The 21938-nt window shown below is 34.0% G+C and overlaps 3 protein-coding genes across 3 annotated transcripts in view; all 3 read left to right on the top strand.

Annotated features, from left to right (window-relative positions):
* Positions 1-21938, top strand: part of LOC123564824 (proto-oncogene tyrosine-protein kinase receptor Ret-like) — a 185455-nt gene that overhangs the window by 42545 nt on the left and 120972 nt on the right. The gene's annotated exons all lie outside the window — the stretch shown is intronic.
* On the top strand, positions 5164-6657 carry LOC123524101 (uncharacterized). Its single transcript, XM_045302025.2, has one exon. The coding sequence runs from the start codon at positions 5164-5166 to the stop codon at positions 6655-6657; it is 1494 nt and encodes a 497-aa protein (XP_045157960.2).
* On the top strand, positions 6901-16444 carry LOC128549898 (uncharacterized). The gene is made up of 7 exons (XM_053527642.1): positions 6901-7204; positions 7721-7785; positions 9357-9408; positions 13438-15014; positions 15269-15467; positions 15984-16048; positions 16226-16444. The coding sequence occupies exons 1-7, from the start codon at positions 6901-6903 to the stop codon at positions 16442-16444; spliced, it is 2481 nt and encodes an 826-aa protein (XP_053383617.1).

Genomic DNA, 21938 nt, shown 5'->3' with positions numbered 1-21938 from the left:
CATAATGTTTGATACAAATATCAATATTCATCTTGTATTGTCTTAGTCATGACCTACTGACCTACTTTCTTGTTTTTGAAGATACAGCATAGAAATTTGGACCACGTTTATAACTTTTGATACTGATTTCAGTAATCATCTTTAATATTCTTAACCCTGAACTACTAATCTACGTTCTTGTTTTTGAAGCTATAGCAAAGAAATTTGGACCACCAGTTTAACTTTTATAGAGATTTGAGTAGTTATCTTGAATAATCTTTACCATGAGCTACTCACCTAGTTTTTGTTAGTGGAGCTTCAGCAAAGAAATTTGTTTAAGCAAGGAACTAAACTCAGTTGAGCGATATATGGCCATCATGGCCCTCTTGTCTTGTTCCCCAGCTATATTATCCTTAAGAATTGAATGACTGTCTGGTATCTTTTTGTTCATGGAACTACTCAATTCTTAATAACTTCAATAGTCCTTTTTTGTTATTTCCTTAGACACTATCTCCTTAGAACAGTTTATTTATTCAAATTTGTTTTAAATGGAAAACATACTTATAGAAAATGTATCATCACCAGCTCTTCAAATTCTGAAGAAAAAAAATCGTACTGACTTCTGTATCATCGTTATCAAATAAATTAGTAAATTGAACCGTGCCATGGGAAAACCAACATAGTGGGTATGCGACCAGCATGGATCCAGACCAGCCTGCGCATCCGCGCAGTCTGGTCAGGATCCATGCTGTTCGCTAACAGTTTCTCCAATTCCAATAGGCTTTAAAAGCGAACAGCATGGAGCCTGACCAGACTGCGCGGATGCGCAGGCTGGTCTGGATCCATGCTGGTCGCAAACCCACTATGTTGGTTTTCTCATGGCACGGCTCAATTATGGCAGTTGACGTCAACGATTAATCTTCAGATGAAATTAAAGTTTTATTTATCCCAATCAAGGTACGAATAAAATCAGTTAATTTGTCAATAGCATAAGGCGGATCACGTTAGCATTTGTATTATATTTTGCTGGTTAATTAAGTATTTTTGACAAATTACAATGCGTTAAAGATATTTCCTGCATTTTAAAAAAAAATATCATACACAACGGAACCAAAACATAAAAATCACGGGTATCCATGCTTTTTTCCGCGTAATTACTTAAAATACTCAGATTTAGACTGAGTTTTACAAAAGCAATTCATATGTAGATAAATATTTTAACAGATATGTTTTGTTTATTTCTGACAGCCTGTAATGTTAAATATGCTTTCCTGCATATATACTATAAAGCCAGATATGAACTATCGCTCTGACATGCATACATCTTGCAAAATATCTTGCAACCGTATATTGCATTTTCGTAACTGTTACGTCTTCTAACTTGTAAAGCAGCTTTTGTGTTTTTCATTTCATTTTCCTTTCCATGAGATATAAACTAGTTTTTCAGCATTTTGCTTACTGAAACATTTTGAATCGATTACGTCAAATTGTCTGATACGGTCCGCAACTATTCAACTGTATATTTAACCCCGAGAAAGAATCAGTGAGTAACAGACAGGCAGCTGCGCAAAAGGTTGCGCAGCAACAACTCCAGCAAATGTCCTTAACACAACATTACCTGCCATGTATATATCATCTTTAGTTGTTGACAGGTTTCAATGTCATGTATTTCTAGACACCACAAGATTGCTTTATGCAGATGTGTCGTATTATAGATGAAAGCCTATTAGACCAAAGTTTTTAAAATGTCATTTGCTGAATGTCATTTGAAGGCGAGAAGTCATAGTTCTCCAGTTGAAAGCCGACATGAACATGTCTGCGGCTAGAAAGTTTATTGATTTCAATATTAGTGCCGCTATACAGCCACATTCATATCATAATATCATGAAACATTTGTTTTCATGGCTTTCTATCTCTTTATCATACAAATTGAGCCATCTTTTTAGGGTTGGAATACTTTTGAAAATTCTTACGTAATAGGTAGAGAGCAATGAAAGATATTTGTTAAACGTTCTACTTGATACCTACCACACACATTTAAATTTGGCCTATGCACGTCCGTGTACTGTGGCACGGGCTTTGGCGACGCTGCGTTTTTTTTTTGGAACGTGGCTTTTTTTTTCTACTCACTATCAAGTGTCAATAGGAAATGGATTAAATTCTTGATTAACAGAATCGAAACAAACAGGTGCTTGTACTAACGTGAAGTTGTCAAGTCTTTTAGCAGAAATGTTGACTACAGATGAATTCATAAAAATAATGTGAGAGTGTTAGAACTCAATTTCAAGAAGGGATTAGGCAGCAAATTGCAATGTAATTTTGTATCAGAACCAGAATTTGAAGCTTTATTACCTAAAGCTGTGCAAACACGTTTCCTAGCAAGGTTACAATTTAGTTTACTAGAACATGATTTTCAGAAAACGACTGACACTATTTTGTCACAGTAAACATCTTTAATTGTAACGGTGTTCTATGTCTTGTTGAATGGAACCAAGATCAGACGGAAACAACGTAACGAAATATTCAACAACTTGGTTAAAACCATTAAAAGATATTAAATTTAACTTTTACTTGTAAGATCGAAGTCTTCTTCATACTTGATATCACCAGATGCAACGCAACTTTCGGAAGTATTCTATATTATCTTAGTCACATAAACTACCTTTTAGTACAAAATGGTCATATTACTTCATTATATCTAATTTTGGTTACTTTATAGCGGGGCCTCTGTGGGCGAATGGTTAGGTTCGCTGACTTCAAATCACTTGCCCCTCATCGATGTTGGTTTGAGCCTCACTCGGGGCGTTGAATTCTTCATGTGAGGAAGCTATCCAGCTGGCTTACGGAAGATCGGTGGTTCTACCCAGGTGCCTGCTCGTGATAAAATAATGCACGAAGGGGTGCCTGGGGTCTTCCTCCACCATCAAAGCTGGAAAGTCGCCATATGACCTATAATTGTGTCGGTGCGACGTTAAACCCAACAAAATAAATGAATAAATTGGATACTTTAGTATTGAACTGATTTTACGAACTTACTGGGATATCTTAATAACTTGATAATTTTTTATTGATTTGGAATTTGGAAAAATAAATGATATTAATGAATACCACAATATGATTAGTGTCATGTGTATACCCTTCAAAATTCTTTATGTTGTCGTAAATATTGGAAAAGCTGTAATTTGTTTTATGGTGCTTAAATGTCAAACTAAAGCCACACTAAATTGAAAGATTGTTCATCGGATTTTAAGAACATGAGGAGGCGAGCCGAAATAAACATACGGTCTTTAATATAAAGAAATAAAATTTACTGGCCCGTGTGCTTTTTTTTTTTTAGATATTTACCCATAGTTTTAAAGATCTGCAAATTGCAAGCTAATTTTAAGGCATTACTTAGAATTATTGGAGGTGTTAAACTCTTAAACATCATATTTTAAGTTAAGAAAGATATTTTAGTTGCCCTGCTTTACATTTAAAGACTTCTTTCGCCATCAATCCCCCACCCCCATATCTACATCTAGCGTTGCTATGAAATCGAGTTATCTAGGAAAGATGTTGAATATAAATGAATTCATTGAAATGCATAGTAATTTTTTGAGAATCTTGGAATTCTTTTCCACTAAGGCTTTTAGCTGCAAATTTCAAATTTATTTTGTACTGGATACAAAATTTATAGTTACAAATTTATATCATCTACAGCTGTGCAATTAAGTATTCCTGACAAAGAAATAATTTTAATTAACTTCACAGTTTATTTCAGAACATCACATCAAGAAAAAGAATATTACTTCCTTTTTTTTCCTTTAATCTGGTAAACGCTAAACACACTATTCGTTGGCGACCTACCTTCCACGCAATGTCTTACAAAAGAACATTATATAAGTTATAATGTTACCGAGCGTCAATAGAACTTTTATTACAATTCTTACTTGGAATGACGCTCGAATCGATTCAAGATCAGAAGAAAATATCGTAATTAAACATTTTAACAACTCTAAACATGAATAATTAATTTTCTGTCATGCTCGCTATGCGATATCTGTTGAAATACAAAATCAAGTGGCATTTTCAATGAAATGTCAACACTTGCATACTAGCTGGGAAAGTTTGACATGAACTTTTTAAAGTTTCATCAGCTGTTGATTGACATTAATTTTAGGGGGTTTCACTGTTACAACATTTTCGGTAAATTATAGTAATTTGCTATTACACAGAATCGTTTTAATGTCCCTTTCATAAGCCCATAGTCTGTCTATCAGATCTCAAGATAAGTACCGCTATACAGCTATAAGACCTTGTTTGTATTATTTAAATGAAACAAGTTAATCGGGCCAAAATTGCCCCAAGAAATTCTTGCTTTTGTCATTGTACTTTAAAAATACAATGACAGAAGCAAAATTATCTGCTTATGTATCCAGAAGAGGTGTAAAAGTAACTATGGTGCGCATATTTCCTCTTAAGCGTACTGCAAATAGTATTATTATACGTCTAAATGTTGAAAATGACGAAAACATATCACTCTTGAATAAAAACGGGTTTTGGCCTTCAGGAGTCACATGCAAGCCATGGAGGTCACGTGGTCAACGTAGTCAGTATATGGGGAATGGTTATTCACCTCTGAATAGCCAGCAAAACGTTAACTCTTATCAAAGCAATTGGAGTTGTGAATCTGAGAACAGATATGCAGAACTTGATGTTGATGTAGACTGATTTAGCATAAAAATGTTAAGTGTACAATAAATTGTAATCATGTATTTTAAAAAGAAACTTAATCTGTTTACATGGAATGCGACAGGTATTATGTCAAGTGCTAGCTATCTAAGTGAAGCATTGCATAAAAACAATATTGATATTTGCGGTATTGCTGAGCACTGGTTGTATGAATATAACATGTTTTTCCTTAAATCTGTTAGTCTCTATTATAACTATCATGCTGTATCGGACTATGATTTAAATATACCAAGTAAGCGAAGAATAGGGAAAGGTGGGGTTGCATTATTCTGGCATAAAAGGCTCGATAGATATGTTACGCCGTTAACTATAGACGATGACCATATTGTTGGTATTCAAGTACAGATAGCACCACAACAATTTGTATACATTTTTCAAGTATATTTACCATGCAAAAATCATTCAATCACTGTTTATAATGATTATATTGATAAATTATACAATCTTTATAATATGTATGCAGAGAATGGTATGACATGGTTCATTGGAGATTTCAATGCTTCATATGACATAGAGGTCAGAAAATCTAACAGAGAACAGCTGTTCTTTCATTTTGTACAATGTACAAATTTAGTTCCTGTAAACAGTTTAGATATTTGCTCCGGCACAAAGTCAACATTTGTAACATATGATAACAGTTACGAAAGTATAATAGACTTTAATTGTATACCAGTTGAGATGTATGATTGTGTTACTCATTGTGAAGTTATGGATGACAGTTGTTTAAATGTGTCAAGGCATAGGCCTGTGTTATGCAAATTAGAAATTCCAATCAGTGCGACACGAGACTACATCGCTACGGATAGTGAAAATATGAAAATTAATTGGAAAAAAGTAAGTGATGTGCAAGTGACGGAATTCCAACGCAGGCTAAAAGATATTTCTTCCCTCCAATATTACGCCCATAAACAACTTAACAATCAAGATATAGACAAGTTTTACGAGATAATATCTTCGTCCCTCAATAAATGTGCAGGATGTATTTTTCCAAAGAAGCGCTTTAGACCATATTTAAAACCCTACTGGAATTCCCGTTTGACTGAATTGCATGACAATATGACTCACAGGAGGAACATATGGTGCCAACATGGAAGACCGAAAGAAAAGGGTAATGAACACTATACGGAATACAAATCGGCCAAACGCGAATTTAGAAGATACCACAGATATTGCACGGCACAATACATGACAGAACTAGACAGGGAAATCGACCAAACTGCAGAGCTTGACTCGCGCATGTTTTGGAAATTAGTTAATAATAGACGTAAACAGTCATACCGTAAATTAGGCGCCGGTATGAAATTTAATGACACGGTATTTTGGGACCAACAGGAAATTACAGAACAATGGGGACACTACTTTAAGAAACTATATACACCTACTGCTGACTCCACGTATGACTCCAGCTGGAAGACAACTGTCGAAGAGAAAGTACGCGAAACATTAAACAGGTCTGTACCGGATCAAAATGTCAAGATTGTGCCGGAATCGATTACAAGTATGTTGCAAACATGCCCGTTGGGAAAAGCATCTGGAGCTGATGACATTGCATATGAGCATCTAATATATGGCGGTGCGTTTGTATCAATTATACTGGCTTCCTTGTTTACCGGTATGCTTCGAAATGCATATATACCAGACGTAATGAAACGTGGAATTATTCTGACAATGCACAAGGGTGGGAATAAGAGCAGGGACGATCCTAACAACTACCGTGCAATAACACTTACATCAACTGTTCTTAAATTATTTGAAATGGTCCTCGTAGAAAGAACAAAACCTTTTATTTTACAAAGCTTAAGTCCACAACAAGGTGGCTTCCAGGAAAAGCTTGGCTGCTTAATGACATCTTTTGTGTTAAGAGAATCCATTTGGTTTAGCAAAGAAAATTCTAGCAAACTTCATATCTGCTTTCTAGACGCAAAGCAAGCGTTTGATCGAGTGTGACACTCTTCACTCCTCTACAAACTCACCCAAAGTGGGCTAGATTCTACAACACTTTTAGCATTTTCTGAACTGTACACAAATATGACCAGTTGTGTAAAAAATCAACACTTTGCATCGGAATGGTTCAAAGTAGAACAAGGCACTCGCCAGGGGGGCAAAAGCTCGCCACTACTCTATCTTCTTTTCATAAATGATTTAATCATAAAGCTGCAAGAAAGTGGTTGCGGAATGTGCATGTATAACATGAATATATCATCACCAACCGTGGCAGATGACATGACACTCATATCATATTCAAGTAGGGCCTTAAGCATTATGCTTGACATATGTTATACATATTCCCGTCAGTGGCGCTACGAATATAATGCCAGTAAATGTGCAGTTGTGGTATTCAATGCAACCCCAAGTTTCTACTCGAAACCGGAAGTATGGTCCATAGGCGGAAGCGAAATAAAAATGACTCTAGATTATACGCATTTAGGCATTAAGACAGACAGATATTTAAGCACTAGACAGCTAATGTATGAGGCTGGTGTGAAATTGAGAGGTACACTTTTAGGAATTTCTAATAGTGGATTGCACCCAGAGGGATTGAACTGTATCACATTGTATAAAATTTACAAAGCGGTGGTTTTACCAAAAGGCTTATATGGGTGTGAGCTGTGGAATAATATGTCGTCTACAGATTTACTTCAACTTGAGAGATCCCACAGATTTTGCCTAAGGTTTATCCAGCAATTACCAAATAGTACCAGCACAGACTTTACTTTAAGTGCTATCGGCTCAACGTCAATTGAAAGTGAAATTGATTATAAGAAATTGCAATTTTTTGGCCAGCTGTGCAGACTACCTATACATTACCTTGCGAAACTAGTGTTTACTAACAGGTTAATTCGCTTTCTTAACTATGATACACAGACACAGGGGTATATACCAGATATTTATAGGCTTATACAGAAATATAATCTATTCCACGTTTTGGTAAGATATGTTTCTCTTGGATTATTTCCGTCGAAACAAAAGTGGAAACAAATGCTTAAACAGAACATTATTCTATGTTCAGGACTTGACACTATAAACAGTTTGTGTAACGATGAAGAAGAGCATCGAGCCGACTGTCTTCTTAAGGTGAATGAGCCATGTGCTTTATGGAAAATAAGTAAAATAATACCGACTATGTATATTTATTGTGCTTCCGCCGTTAAAGCCATAGGAAGGTTCTATTCACGAACATTCCCTCAGACTTGTTTAAAATGCAATAGTTTAGTAAATGATCTTTTGACTCACATGCTTTGCCATTGTCAGGGAAACATAGGCGACACTATGAAATTATGGAGTATTATAGTAGATGATTATGGGTTGAGCTTTTTCCGAGAATTCGTCTTACAAACCCCGTCAAAACAAGTTCAAATAATTCTGTTTGACCTTATTAATACTGACGTTGTAGATGATGAATGCAGGATATCACCTAAAAGTATTAGAATTTTGAAAGTCTTGCATAAGGTTTTAGAGGATTTAAGATGAGGTTGCAGCATTGATAGGAGAAGAACTTGTTAGCATTCTGGCCTCTTGTGTTTCGTTTCGGCAAGTGGTTAAATGGTAGTGCTACATACAAGTTGCTTTTTTTTTTTTTTTAAATTAAGTTCAAGTATGCTTCTCAGTTAAGTATGATATTAATGTGTCGTAAGATATTCAGAAAGCAGTTATAAAAGAACAGTAGTTCTCTTAATATATAACTTTTGGTATACATGACTGTATGTCTTATTAGCTTTATTTATTAGCATAAAGAATAGAGCTGTAATGAGAATTGTACAAGTTTACATAAACAATCATGTAGACATAATTATGTTAAGATTCGTTGTGCGGGCATATCTGAAAGTATTTTGTTGGCTTCTTACCTACTTTTATTGGAATACTCGCATCCTAAATCACATACGTGTTCAGGTTTAGGTTTATTTCAGTATGGGTTTAGGTCAGTATAAGTCATTTTTTATATTATGTATATTTGTATCTACATTTGTTTGCAGAATGATCGTTTAATAATGTATTTGATTTATATGTGTTGATATGACTTGAAGTTTGTACTTTGTAATGTTTCTTTATCTTGTTATACTTTTGTATACTTCTTCTATATGTAATCTTCACATTGTGGAGGATATTAAATAAATAATAATAATATTACACAGAATCGTTTTAATGTCCCTTTCATAAGCCCATAGTCTGTCTATCAGATCTCAAGATAAGTACCGCTATACAGCTATAAGACCTTGTTTGTATTATTTAAATGAAACAAGTTAATCGGGCCAAAATTGCCCCAAGAAATTCTTTTGTTTCTTTTGCTATATAAATTAAAACTCAATTGCTATCTGATAAATAATCATAGTTCAGTAAATTTGTGCTGTTCGCTAACGGTTTCTCTAATTGCTATAGGCATTGAAAGCGAATAGCATGGATCCTGATCAGACTGTGCGGATGCGCAGGCTGGTCTGGATCCATGCTGGTCGCAAAGCCACTATGTTGGTCTTCTTATGGCGCGGCTTATTTATACTTTTCAAAGATAAAATTTCTAAAACATAGTCTCAGTTAATGTCTGAAAAAAGAAATGAACGCGCATTAGTGAAAAAAGGTGACATGCTTTAAAATTTACCAATATAATATTGATTAATGTAATCAAATTAATCTGTTATCTATAAAAATAGATCAGTCCGACTGTGGGCAAACCATCCTTGGAAAATGGCATGCATAAGGGAAGTAAATATATGAAACTACAAATGTGTATCATTGCTATATTCATTGTCAATATATGTACTGAAATTAATATCTGATACTTATGAGCTATTCCACTGCTCAGGTTTTCTATTCGAGAAAATTTCCTTATTTCAAAGATATTGTAAAGAAAGTTCAGCCTGCCTGCTAAGCTCAAATGGGAGAGCTTAGATCTACGGATTACGAAATCGTTAGTTCGATCCCCAGGCGAGGCATGTGCTGTCCGTGACGATTTGATAAAATACATTGTGTCTCAAGTCATTTCGTCCTCCAACTTTGATTCATGTGGAGAAGTTGGCCGTTACTTTCGGATGACAGGTTAGTACTGGTACAAAATCTAGCAACATTCGTAAGGTTAAACCGCCGTTACAACTGAAATGCTGTTGAAAATCGGCACTTAACCTAAAACAAACAAAACAAACAAAAGTTTCATAAGTGTCTATGAATAGCCTAGAGAAAATATTTCACAAACAGTCCTTGAAGTCCTGACAGAATTACGCCTAATGACGACTGTAAACAAACTGGATTTATCAAATTTCAGTAAATTATAGCAATTTGCGTCAATAACCTTTCTGAAGATGAAATAAAAGATTTACACGTCCTGATAAAGGCACAAACAATAGGTGTTTGTTCACCTATCGCATAAGGCTGTTGAAGACTATCAATGGCGCTATTTATAGATTTGACGTTGTATTTGTTTATAAACAAATTTGTAACCATGTAACCTAAAATGAGTAACATCATCTGCAGGTGAATTTATATGGGTTTTGAAAGCTTTTGCTATTAAGGTTTGAAATGGTATCAGTTTAAAAATTTGATACTTAGTGGCTTTGCTTTATGATCAGTCATGCCATATTATTGATTGCAGCCTATTAAAAGCAATTATTAAATATCATTTGCTTTAATGCTTTAACATGCATTATGTTGACTGCGGTTGGATCGGTTGTTTATTTCAATGACTTGCCGTTACACAGCCATTATATAGTAAACAACATGTCACAATAACCGTCCTCATATTATTGAAATAAACAAACTTTATATTTATTATATTTTTAAACAGCAAGTAGAGAATCATTTTTGATGCAAAAATAGTACTTACTACGCTTACAACAGGTTCATATACGATACCGTATGTTATAGAAACCGTAACTTTCCAGAAGCCAGCTAGAAAAATTCCTAACATAGAATGAGTGTATATCTCAAGCTGTTTTAGGAAAACACATAAGATATGGGATATATGATTCAAAGTAAGAGACATTTACCTTAAGACAAAGAAGCCCGGCATAATCAGCATCGATGAGAAATATATACGGGGTATAAGTGTACATTTTGTGGTAGCTTTCGAGACAAATCCAATCCTGACAGAACTGTTATAATCAATTAACTGCAGTATAAACAATAGCAAACTTGTTCAATTTAATAATTTCTTTATTCCCAGTCAATGATGCATTTGCTAATTCGGTTCCTGCAGGAGTAATGTAGATTCGATCGATGTATAGTTTCTGTAATATCATATATTTACATCATTTATAAGATATCTTAGTTACATCAAGAAGAGGTTAAGTTTCAAACGTTTAAGTTGTTGTATTACAAAGTGAAAAGTCCTGTCGATGCAAATGAAATTTAACATATGAAATATTGATCGATCGAATCGATAAATGTTAATGTCATTAAAATACTTTCATATCGTGACTCCAGCAATTTTTTATTATTCTTTATTTCTCCATTTCTGTACAGATGTTATGACAAAATTCAATCATATAATAAGTATAAATTAAAATAAAACATAACGAGCATAAATATCGCATATGTAAAGCCGCATTCAAAGAACTCGGCTCCCTTGAGGTAGTTCTGGACATTCAGATCAAAAAGTTTTCTAAAATATAGAATTTGATTAAACCCCGATTTTTCAAACTTCAGAATATCTTTTGAAAATTGGGCAAAGAAATCATGTGCCTGATTTTTGCTACACCTCACACAAGCTTTCAAAATGGGAGTCTATTGGAAAATCACAATCTTGATATCGTTTTCGCGTAAAGATATGTTTCTACATTGTAGATTACAATGAAACTTCTCACAGTTGTAAATAAACATACGGTCTTTAATATAAAGAAATAAAATTTACTGGCCCGTGTGCTTTTTTTTTTTAGATATTTACCCATAGTTTTAAAGATCTGCAAATTGCAAGCTAATTTTAAGGCATTACTTAGAATTATTGGAGGTGTTAAACTCTTAAACATCATATTTTAAGTTAAGAAAGATATTTTAGTTGCCCTGCTTTACATTTAAAGACTTCTTTCGCCATCAATCCCCCACCCCCACCCCCATATCTACATCTAGCGTTGCTATGAAATCGAGTTATCTAGGAAAGATGTTGAATATAAATGAATTCATTGAAATGCATAGTAATTTTTTGAGAATCTTGGAATTCTTTTCCACTAAGGCTTTTAGCTGCAAATTTCAAATTTATTTTGTACTGGATACAAAATTTATAGTTACAAATTTATATCATCTACAGCTGTGCAATTAATGATTCCTGACAAAGAAATAATTTTAATTAACTTCACAGTTTATTTCAGAACATCACATCAAGAAAAAGAATATTACTTCCTTTTTTTCCCTTTAATCTGGTAAACGCTAAACACACTATTCGTTGGCGACCTACCTTCCACGCAATGTCTTACAAAAGAACATTATATAAGTTATAATGTTACCGAGCGTCAATAGAACTTTTATTACAATTCTTACTTGGAATGACGCTCGAATCGATTCAAGATCAGAAGAAAATATCGTAATTAAACATTTTAACAACTCTAAACATGAATAATTAATTTTCTGTCATGCTCGCTATGCGATATCTGTTGAAATACAAAATCAAGTGGCATTTTCAATGAAATGTCAACACTTGCATACTAGCTGGGAAAGTTTGACATGAACTTTTTAAAGTTTCATCAGCTGTTGATTGACATTAATTTTAGGGGGGTTTCACTGTTACAACATTTTCGGTAAATTATAGTAATTTGCTATTACACAGAATCGTTTTAATGTCCCTTTCATAAGCCCATAGTCTGTCTATCAGATCTCAAGATAAGTACCGCTATACAGCTATAAGACCTTGTTTGTATTATTTAAATGAAACAAGTTAATCGGGCCAAAATTGCCCCAAGAAATTCTTGCTTTTGTCATTGTACTTTAAAAATACAATGACAGAAGCAAAATTATCTGCTTATGTATCCAGAAGAGGTGTAAAAGTAACTATGGTGCGCATATTTCCTCTTAAGCGTACTGCAAATAGTATTATTATACGTCTAAATGTTGAAAATGACGAAAACATATCACTCTTGAATAAAAACGGGTTTTGGCCTTCAGGAGTCACATGCAAGCCATGGAGGTCACGTGGTCAACGTAGTCAGTATATGGGGAATGGTTATTCACCTCTGAATAGCCAGCAAAACGTTAACTCTTATCAAAGCAATTGGAGTTGTGAATCTGAGAACAGATATGCAGAACTTGATGTTGATGTAGACTGATTTAGCATAAAAATGTTAAGTGTACAATAAATTGTAATCATGTATTTTAAAAAGAAACTTAATCTGTTTACATGGAATGCGACAGGTATTATGTCAAGTGCTAGCTATCTAAGTGAAGCATTGCATAAAAACAATATTGATATTTGCGGTATTGCTGAGCACTGGTTGTATGAATATAACATGTTTTTCCTTAAATCTGTTAGTCTCTATTATAACTATCATGCTGTATCGGACTATGATTTAAATATACCAAGTAAGCGAAGAATAGGGAAAGGTGGGGTTGCATTATTCTGGCATAAAAGGCTCGATAGATATGTTACGCCGTTAACTATAGACGATGACCATATTGTTGGTATTCAAGTACAGATAGCACCACAACAATTTGTATACATTTTTCAAGTATATTTACCATGCAAAAATCATTCAATCACTGTTTATAATGATTATATTGATAAATTATACAATCTTCATAATATGTATGCAGAGAATGGTATGACATGGTTCATTGGAGATTTCAATGCTTCATATGACATAGAGGTCAGAAAATCTAACAGAGAACAGCTGTTCTTTCATTTTGTACAATGTACAAATTTAGTTCCTGTAAACAGTTTAGATATTTGCTCCGGCACAAAGTCAACATTTGTAACATATGATAACAGTTACGAAAGTATAATAGACTTTATTTGTATACCAGTTGAGATGTATGATTGTGTTACTCATTGTGAAGTTATGGATGACAGTTGTTTAAATGTGTCAAGGCATAGGCCTGTGTTATGCAAATTAGAAATTCCAATCAGTGCGACACGAGACTACATCGCTACGGATAGTGAAAATATGAAAATTAATTGGAAAAAAGTAAGTGATGTGCAAGTGACGGAATTCCAACGCAGGCTAAAAGATATTTCTTCCCTCCAATATTACGCCCATAAACAACTTAACAATCAAGATATAGACAAGTTTTACGAGATAATATCTTCGTCCCTCAATAAATGTGCAGGATGTATTTTTCCAAAGAAGCGCTTTAGACCATATTTAAAACCCTACTGGAATTCCCGTTTGACTGAATTGCATGACAATATGACTCACAGGAGGAACACATGGTGCCAACATGGAAGACCGAAAGAAAAGGGTAATGAACACTATACGGAATACAAATCGGCCAAACGCGAAATTAGAAGATACCACAGATATTGCACGGCACAATACATGACAGAACTAGACAGGGAAATCGACCAAACTGCAGAGCTTGACTCGCGCATGTTTTGGAAATTAGTTAATAATAGACGTAAACAGTCATACCGTAAATTAGGCGCCGGTATGAAATTTAATGACACGGTATTTTGGGACCAACAGGAAATTACAGAACAATGGGGACACTACTTTAAGAAACTATATACACCTACTGCTGACTCCACGTATGACTCCAGCTGGAAGACAACTGTCGAAGAGAAAGTACGCGAAACATTAAACAGGTCTGTACCGGATCAAAATGTCAAGATTGTGCCGGAATCGATTACAAGTATGTTGCAAACATGCCCGTTGGGAAAAGCATCTGGAGCTGATGACATTGCATATGAGCATCTAATATATGGCGGTGCGTTTGTATCAATTATACTGGCTTCCTTGTTTACCGGTATGCTTCGAAATGCATATATACCAGACGTAATGAAACGTGGAATTATTCTGACAATGCACAAGGGTGGGAATAAGAGCAGGGACGATCCTAACAACTACCGTGCAATAACACTTACATCAACTGTTCTTAAATTATTTGAAATGGTCCTCGTAGAAAGAACAAAACCTTTTATTTTACAAAGCTTAAGTCCACAACAAGGTGGCTTCCAGGAAAAGCTTGGCTGCTTAATGACATCTTTTGTGTTAAGAGAATCCATTTGGTTTAGCAAAGAAAATTCTAGCAAACTTCATATCTGCTTTCTAGACGCAAAGCAAGCGTTTGATCGAGTGTGGCACTCTTCACTCCTCTACAAACTCACCCAAAGTGGGCTAGATTCTACAACACTTTTAGCATTTTCTGAACTGTACACAAATATGACCAGTTGTGTAAAAAATCAACACTTTGCATCGGAATGGTTCAAAGTAGAACAAGGCACTCGCCAGGGGGGCAAAAGCTCGCCACTACTCTATCTTCTTTTCATAAATGATTTAATCATAAAGCTGCAAGAAAGTGGTTGCGGAATGTGCATGTATAACATGAATATATCATCACCAACCGTGGCAGATGACATGACACTCATATCATATTCAAGTAGGGCCTTAAGCATTATGCTTGACATATGTTATACATATTCCGTCAGTGGCGCTACGAATATAATGCCAGTAAATGTGCAGTTGTGGTATTCAATGCAACCCCAAGTTTCTACTCGAAACCGGAAGTATGGTCCATAGGCGGAAGCGAAATAAAAATGACTCTAGATTATACGCATTTAGGCATTAAGACAGACAGATATTTAAGCACTAGACAGCTAATGTATGAGGCTGGTGTGAAATTGAGAGGTACACTTTTAGGAATTTCTAATAGTGGATTGCACCCAGAGGGATTGAACTGTATCACATTGTATAAAATTTACAAAGCGGTGGTTTTACCAAAAGGCTTATATGGGTGTGAGCTGTGGAATAATATGTCGTCTACAGATTTACTTCAACTTGAGAGATCCCACAGATTTTGCCTAAGGTTTATCCAGCAATTACCAAATAGTACCAGCACAGACTTTACTTTAAGTGCTATCGGCTCAACGTCAATTGAAAGTGAAATTGATTATAAGAAATTGCAATTTTTTGGCCAGCTGTGCAGACTACCTATACATTACCTTGCGAAACTAGTGTTTACTAACAGGTTAATTCGCTTTCTTAACTATGATACACAGACACAGGGGTATATACCAGATATTTATAGGCTTATACAGAAATATAATCTATTCCACGTTTTGGTAAGATATGTTTCTCTTGGATTATTTCCGTCGAAACAAAAGTGGAAACAAATGCTTAAACAGAACATTATTCTATGTTCAGGACTTGACACTATAAACAGTTTGTGTAACGATGAAGAAGAGCATCGAGCCGACTGTCTTCTTAAGGTGAATGAGCCATGTGCTTTATGGAAAATAAGTAAAATAATACCGACTATGTATATTTATTGTGCTTCCGCCGTTAAAGCCATAGGAAGGTTCTATTCACGAACATTCCCTCAGACTTGTTTAAAATGCAATAGTTTAGTAAATGATCTTTTGACTCACATGCTTTGCCATTGTCAGGGAAACATAGGCGACACTATGAAATTATGGAGTATTATAGTAGATGATTATGGGTTGAGCTTTTTCCGAGAATTCGTCTTACAAACCCCGTCAAAACAAGTTCAAATAATTCTGTTTGACCTTATTAATACTGACGTTGTAGATGATGAATGCAGGATATCACCTAAAAGTATTAGAATTTTGAAAGTCTTGCATAAGGTTTTAGAGGATTTAAGATGAGGTTGCAGCATTGATAGGAGAAGAACTTGTTAGCATTCTGGCCTCTTGTGTTTCGTTTCGGCAAGTGGTTAAATGGTAGTGCTACATACAAGTTGCTTTTTTTTTTTTTTAAATTAAGTTCAAGTATGCTTCTCAGTTAAGTATGATATTAATGTGTCGTAAGATATTCAGAAAGCAGTTATAAAAGAACAGTAGTTCTCTTAATATATAACTTTTGGTATACATGACTGTATGTCTTATTAGCTTTATTTATTAGCATAAAGAATAGAGCTGTAATGAGAATTGTACAAGTTTACATAAACAATCATGTAGACATAATTATGTTAAGATTCGTTGTGCGGGCATATCTGAAAGTATTTTGTTGGCTTCTTACCTACTTTTATTGGAATACTCGCATCCTAAATCACATACGTGTTCAGGTTTAGGTTTATTTCAGTATGGGTTTAGGTCAGTATAAGTCATTTTTTATATTATGTATATTTGTATCTACATTTGTTTGCAGAATGATCGTTTAATAATGTATTTGATTTATATGTGTTGATATGACTTGAAGTTTGTACTTTGTAATGTTTCTTTATCTTGTTATACTTTTGTATACTTCTTCTATATGTAATCTTCACATTGTGGAGGATATTAAATAAATAATAATAATATTACACAGAATCGTTTTAATGTCCCTTTCATAAGCCCATAGTCTGTCTATCAGATCTCAAGATAAGTACCGCTATACAGCTATAAGACCTTGTTTGTATTATTTAAATGAAACAAGTTAATCGGGCCAAAATTGCCCCAAGAAATTCTTTTGTTTCTTTTGCTATATAAATTAAAACTCAATTGCTATCTGATAAATAATCATAGTTCAGTAAATTTGAAATTAAGAGCTATAATTTCGTTTTCGTACACCGTATGTCTTGTGTTAAGAGATACGTTATGTAAACCCCAAAGATATAATTATTGTACGTTGTAGTTGTGAATTTTAGATATTTAATCACAAAACATAAATTCGTCATTTTTATTGATAGTTTAATTTATCTATGTTAAATAACATGTAACTGGTACCCGTAATTATACTACATTTGCTTTAGACTGTGGTTGCTTAAAAGGTAAATTTGATTACTTTACACGTAAATTACATGATTTTTTTTTGTTCGTTTGTTTTGTTGATTTTGTATTACACCAACACAATAAAATCATATGTAACTTTTCAGCTTTAAAAACTGGTGGAAGGCCCTAGGTGTTTCTCCGCACATTATTCACATGCAGACACCTAAGTAAAACCAAAACTTTGCAAAAGCCAGCTGGATAACTCTACCGTATGGAATAAGGGTACAGTTCAAGCAGTGTTTTAAAACCCAAGTGATAAGAGATAAAGTGAAGTCTGAGGCATTAATTTGGTCACGGCGGCGGACTTACAGACGCGCCACTGAATAATGAATGTAGCATTATGCACAGTATTTGATATATTAAGCTGAGTTTAGACCACACTTTGTTTGTTTCTACGGGGTATGATTATTATTATTCGCTCCCTCTTGCACCAACTTTGGCGGAAATCTATTTTAGTAAAATTGAATGTTCTCCACGATCCAAAAGGACTAGATTATATAACAACTCTGAGTCTAAGTAGGGAGATATTTTTACAACCACCATAAAAACTATTTCATTTTGATAAAGTCTTAATCAAAATGATAAAAAACAAAACATTTGCTTATTCGGTTTCAGTTAAAGTAAATTAACTTTCGACGTTGTTAAATCTGTATGAAATTTTGATGTATCACTTGTAGAATACAGTGAAGAAGTTCACGTTTAGTGTATATCCAAAAGAGATTATATTACAAAGTTTAACGTTCGAATTCTTATATTACATACGTTTTCATGCATTCCGATGCAAACATACGGAACATTATGTTTGATGTTCAGGTTATTTTCACTTTGATACTTCAATATCACGACTCTAACATCTCGTAATATTTTGATTATTTGATGAGATTATGAAACTACTGATGACAGAATTGAAATAAACATAATTGAGATTAGTATTAGATATTTTGTATGAAAGAATCTCAGCCGTGCTTAATCAGTATCACAAGTTGTACATATGAATTGATAATGTTTGAAATAAATACATCTGCGTATTTACATATTAAAAACACAACAATAAACATATTCGATAGCCCTTTGAAAAGAAGTATAGTCAAGGAAATATATGATCCGCGCCATAAGAAAACCAATATAGTGCGGTTGCGACCAGCATGGATCCAGACCAGCCTGCGCATCCGCGCAGTCTGGTCAGGATCCATGCTGTTCGCTTTCAAATCCTATTGCAATTAGAGAAACTGTTAGCGAACAGCATGGATCCTGACCAGACTGCGCGGATGCGCAGGCTGGTCTGGATCCATGCTGGTCGCAAAGCCACTATGTTGGTTTTCTCATGGCGTCGCTCATATTGATATATATCTCATACTGTTAAGTTGTCAGAGTTCTAGAAACGATATTGAATAAAAATGAATTCATTCAAATGCATAGAAAGTCTGAGAATTTTAGAAATCTATTCCAGCACGGTATTTTGCAGCAAATTTTAATTTAAAATTCAAATGTGGTTCCGGATATAATGCCTGTAGGTTATGCTAACTAATCTTTCTTGAAAAAAAAGTTACAATTTCATTTACGACACAAATCATTTCAGACAATGGTTTCAAAGAAAAGATTATTATAAATAAAAACCTTTTCAACTGTATTCATCTATCGCCTACCTTATTTGCAATAGATGCTCTCTTTTGACGCTCTCTTTGTTCCCGTGAATCGATCCAAGATCAGACGACAGTGACGTAATTAAATATTATGCAATTTCAATTTGATTTCCTTATTTAATTTCATGACTACAAAACCATGTGGTATTTTCTATCAGATGTCAACACTGGAATATCAGCTGAGATAACTTAAAGTGTCAAAACAGTTATTATCAGTAGATAAATTTAGAATTTATTGGCTTATAACATTGATTCTTTAGAACACACTTAAAATAATAACAGAAATAAAACTATATTTCTGGCAGTCTAAAAATTTCAGACATTCGCTTCAGGTTTAAGGGCATTGCGAAATGAATACTTGTCAAGAGTGAAGATCTTCAAGCGTGGGATAAATTCAGCCGAAAGTGATCTTATTATTAATAAAGAACACGCATTTAAATGTTTTTGGAAACATTTAGGATTTTCAGCTGTGTCGTTATTGTCCGTTATTAACAAGCAAAACTGACATTCTACACAGACATTAAATATTTACATGTCATTAAATCTTATAAATTAATTGTCATATATTGTATCATTCAAAAAAGTGTTGACAATGCGATACTGCTTGGTTTATATGAGCTATACATGTACAAATAAGGTCCATCAGTTATAGTGAATAATTTAATGATTCTACATATATGACAGTGAACACTTAATACATGCAATGTATCTTTAATGTTGTCAAAAATGCACTTTGAAGTTACCGTTCACATTACAAGTATGTATTTCATGAACGTAATCATGGTATAAAAATAAACATTATTTACATTAGGGCAAATGTATAGAATTTAACAAAAGACTGAATAATACACGATTTTAGTTAGTTACGAAATATTGACAACAGGATAGCAAGTATGCAATACGGTATTTTGGAAGAGGTCATGGCCGTCACCAATGTATTAAACGGCTGATATCGTATAGTTTATTCTGTCACTCAAGTGTTGTATTCAAGAGGAATTCCTAATTTGTAAGATAGTGCGCTCTAAGAATAGATAAAGTCTTAGAATTTTTTCAATCAATAGCCTAGGAAAATATTTAACAAACAGTCCTTGATGTTGTCATATAATTACGCTACGTAATAAAATTAATGTACAAAACCTAGGCTTTTACTGTTATCAAATTTCCGTATATTACAGCAATTTGCGTCAAGAAGTTATCTTAATATGAAATCAAAGATTTATTCGCCCCGATAAAGAAACAAACAGCAGCAATTTGTTAATCAATATCAAGTTGGGTTACGACTAGAATTTGCTTTAGTTACAGATTTAACATTTAATTTGTTAATTGTGAAGTCCGCAAATTAAATTTTGTTTGAAAAACATTTCGTTAAAACCATGTGCCAGGCTTCAAACCAAAAAAAAAAAAAATTGCAATATTTTCCAGTATATCATCTGTCAATAGTTAAATGATTTCAGTATCATCTTTTTATAGACACAGAATGAAATGTCATTTTCCGTCTTTATATTAGAACATGTAAAAGACATCTTTAAAACAATATGAAAATGTCTGCTTTTAAGAAGGCCTTTGGTGTCAATGTAAGCGCCGCTTCATGGCCATATTTAGTAAATAATCATGACCCATTAGATTTTGATAACTAATCTGTTTTTCTTCATAAAGCTTCATTAATACTTCTGCATTTTTTGACTTCCGTTGTCTTATGGATATAATATGTAGAGAAAAGTAGAGATTCATCTTATGCAAGTAAATGGATTCCTTTATTTTTTTCAGTTTACTATCTTAACAAAGTTCAGTTTTCGAGCTTATTTACATGTTTTGCACAGTAGTTCAGTTATACATGTGGAAGTAACGTATCTAGGACACAGTATAGGTCCATGAGCCATATACGAGGGGCGTTCAATAAATACCCGGAAAGGTGCTCTCAATTCTTCATGTATCATCAAAAATAAATGAAAATGCTACAAAATGTAGACTACGGAATATTGAGTTGATATGTCAAAATTAAATTGTCTTTGGATAAACAATAAGTAAATGCGAGTCCCCATGGCAACGTCATGTGACGTCATCCGGCCCAATTTTGTCTCTTTTTATATTTTACATGTGCTAAAACATTACTTGCCGCTTACCTATTTTTCAAGCTACCTTTTCTTAAATTGGGTGAATATTGGTATGAAAAGTAAGCGTTACGCCAATAACGTCAAATTATAAATGTGACATCATTAAAATATTTGGCAGACATATTGAGTTGGTCGTCGCTTGAAAATCAGTGTTGAACGGAGGTGTGAGATAACATTTTGTGTTCTGAATCGAAAATCAAGGAAAGAGACAAATGCTATGCTGAAAAAGGTTTAAGGGACAATGCCCTGTAGAAAACAAAATTTTATTAAAGGGACGTGATGTTTAAAAGTGGTCAGGAGAATATTGCTGACGACTTGTGTTACAGACATGAAAATAACGCTCAGTCACATTTAATAAATTAAAGAGTTGATAGGGCATCAGTTCAGTGTCCAGTTTCTTCAATATGACAGGAACATCAAATGAGAAGTATTTATTTATTCTTAGGAAGGTGTAAAAATGCGTTTAATGGTGATAAACATTGAATCAATGATAATCACGAGTTGTATTGATTAATTAATTGAGTGTGATATGACAGCATCATAATGACGTTTGAGGTGATGGCGTTGCCTAGGAGACAATAAATAAATATTGTGCATGTTCTGAAATCTGTAATTTAGGTATTTGTATTCAGT

The sequence above is a fragment of the Mercenaria mercenaria genome, chromosome 2, assembly GCF_021730395.1.
Source record: "Mercenaria mercenaria strain notata chromosome 2, MADL_Memer_1, whole genome shotgun sequence".
NCBI classification, from domain to species: Eukaryota; Metazoa; Mollusca; class Bivalvia; order Venerida; family Veneridae; genus Mercenaria; species Mercenaria mercenaria.
Note: the sequence above shows the minus strand (reverse complement) of the source record. Positions and strands in the feature narration are given on the sequence as shown.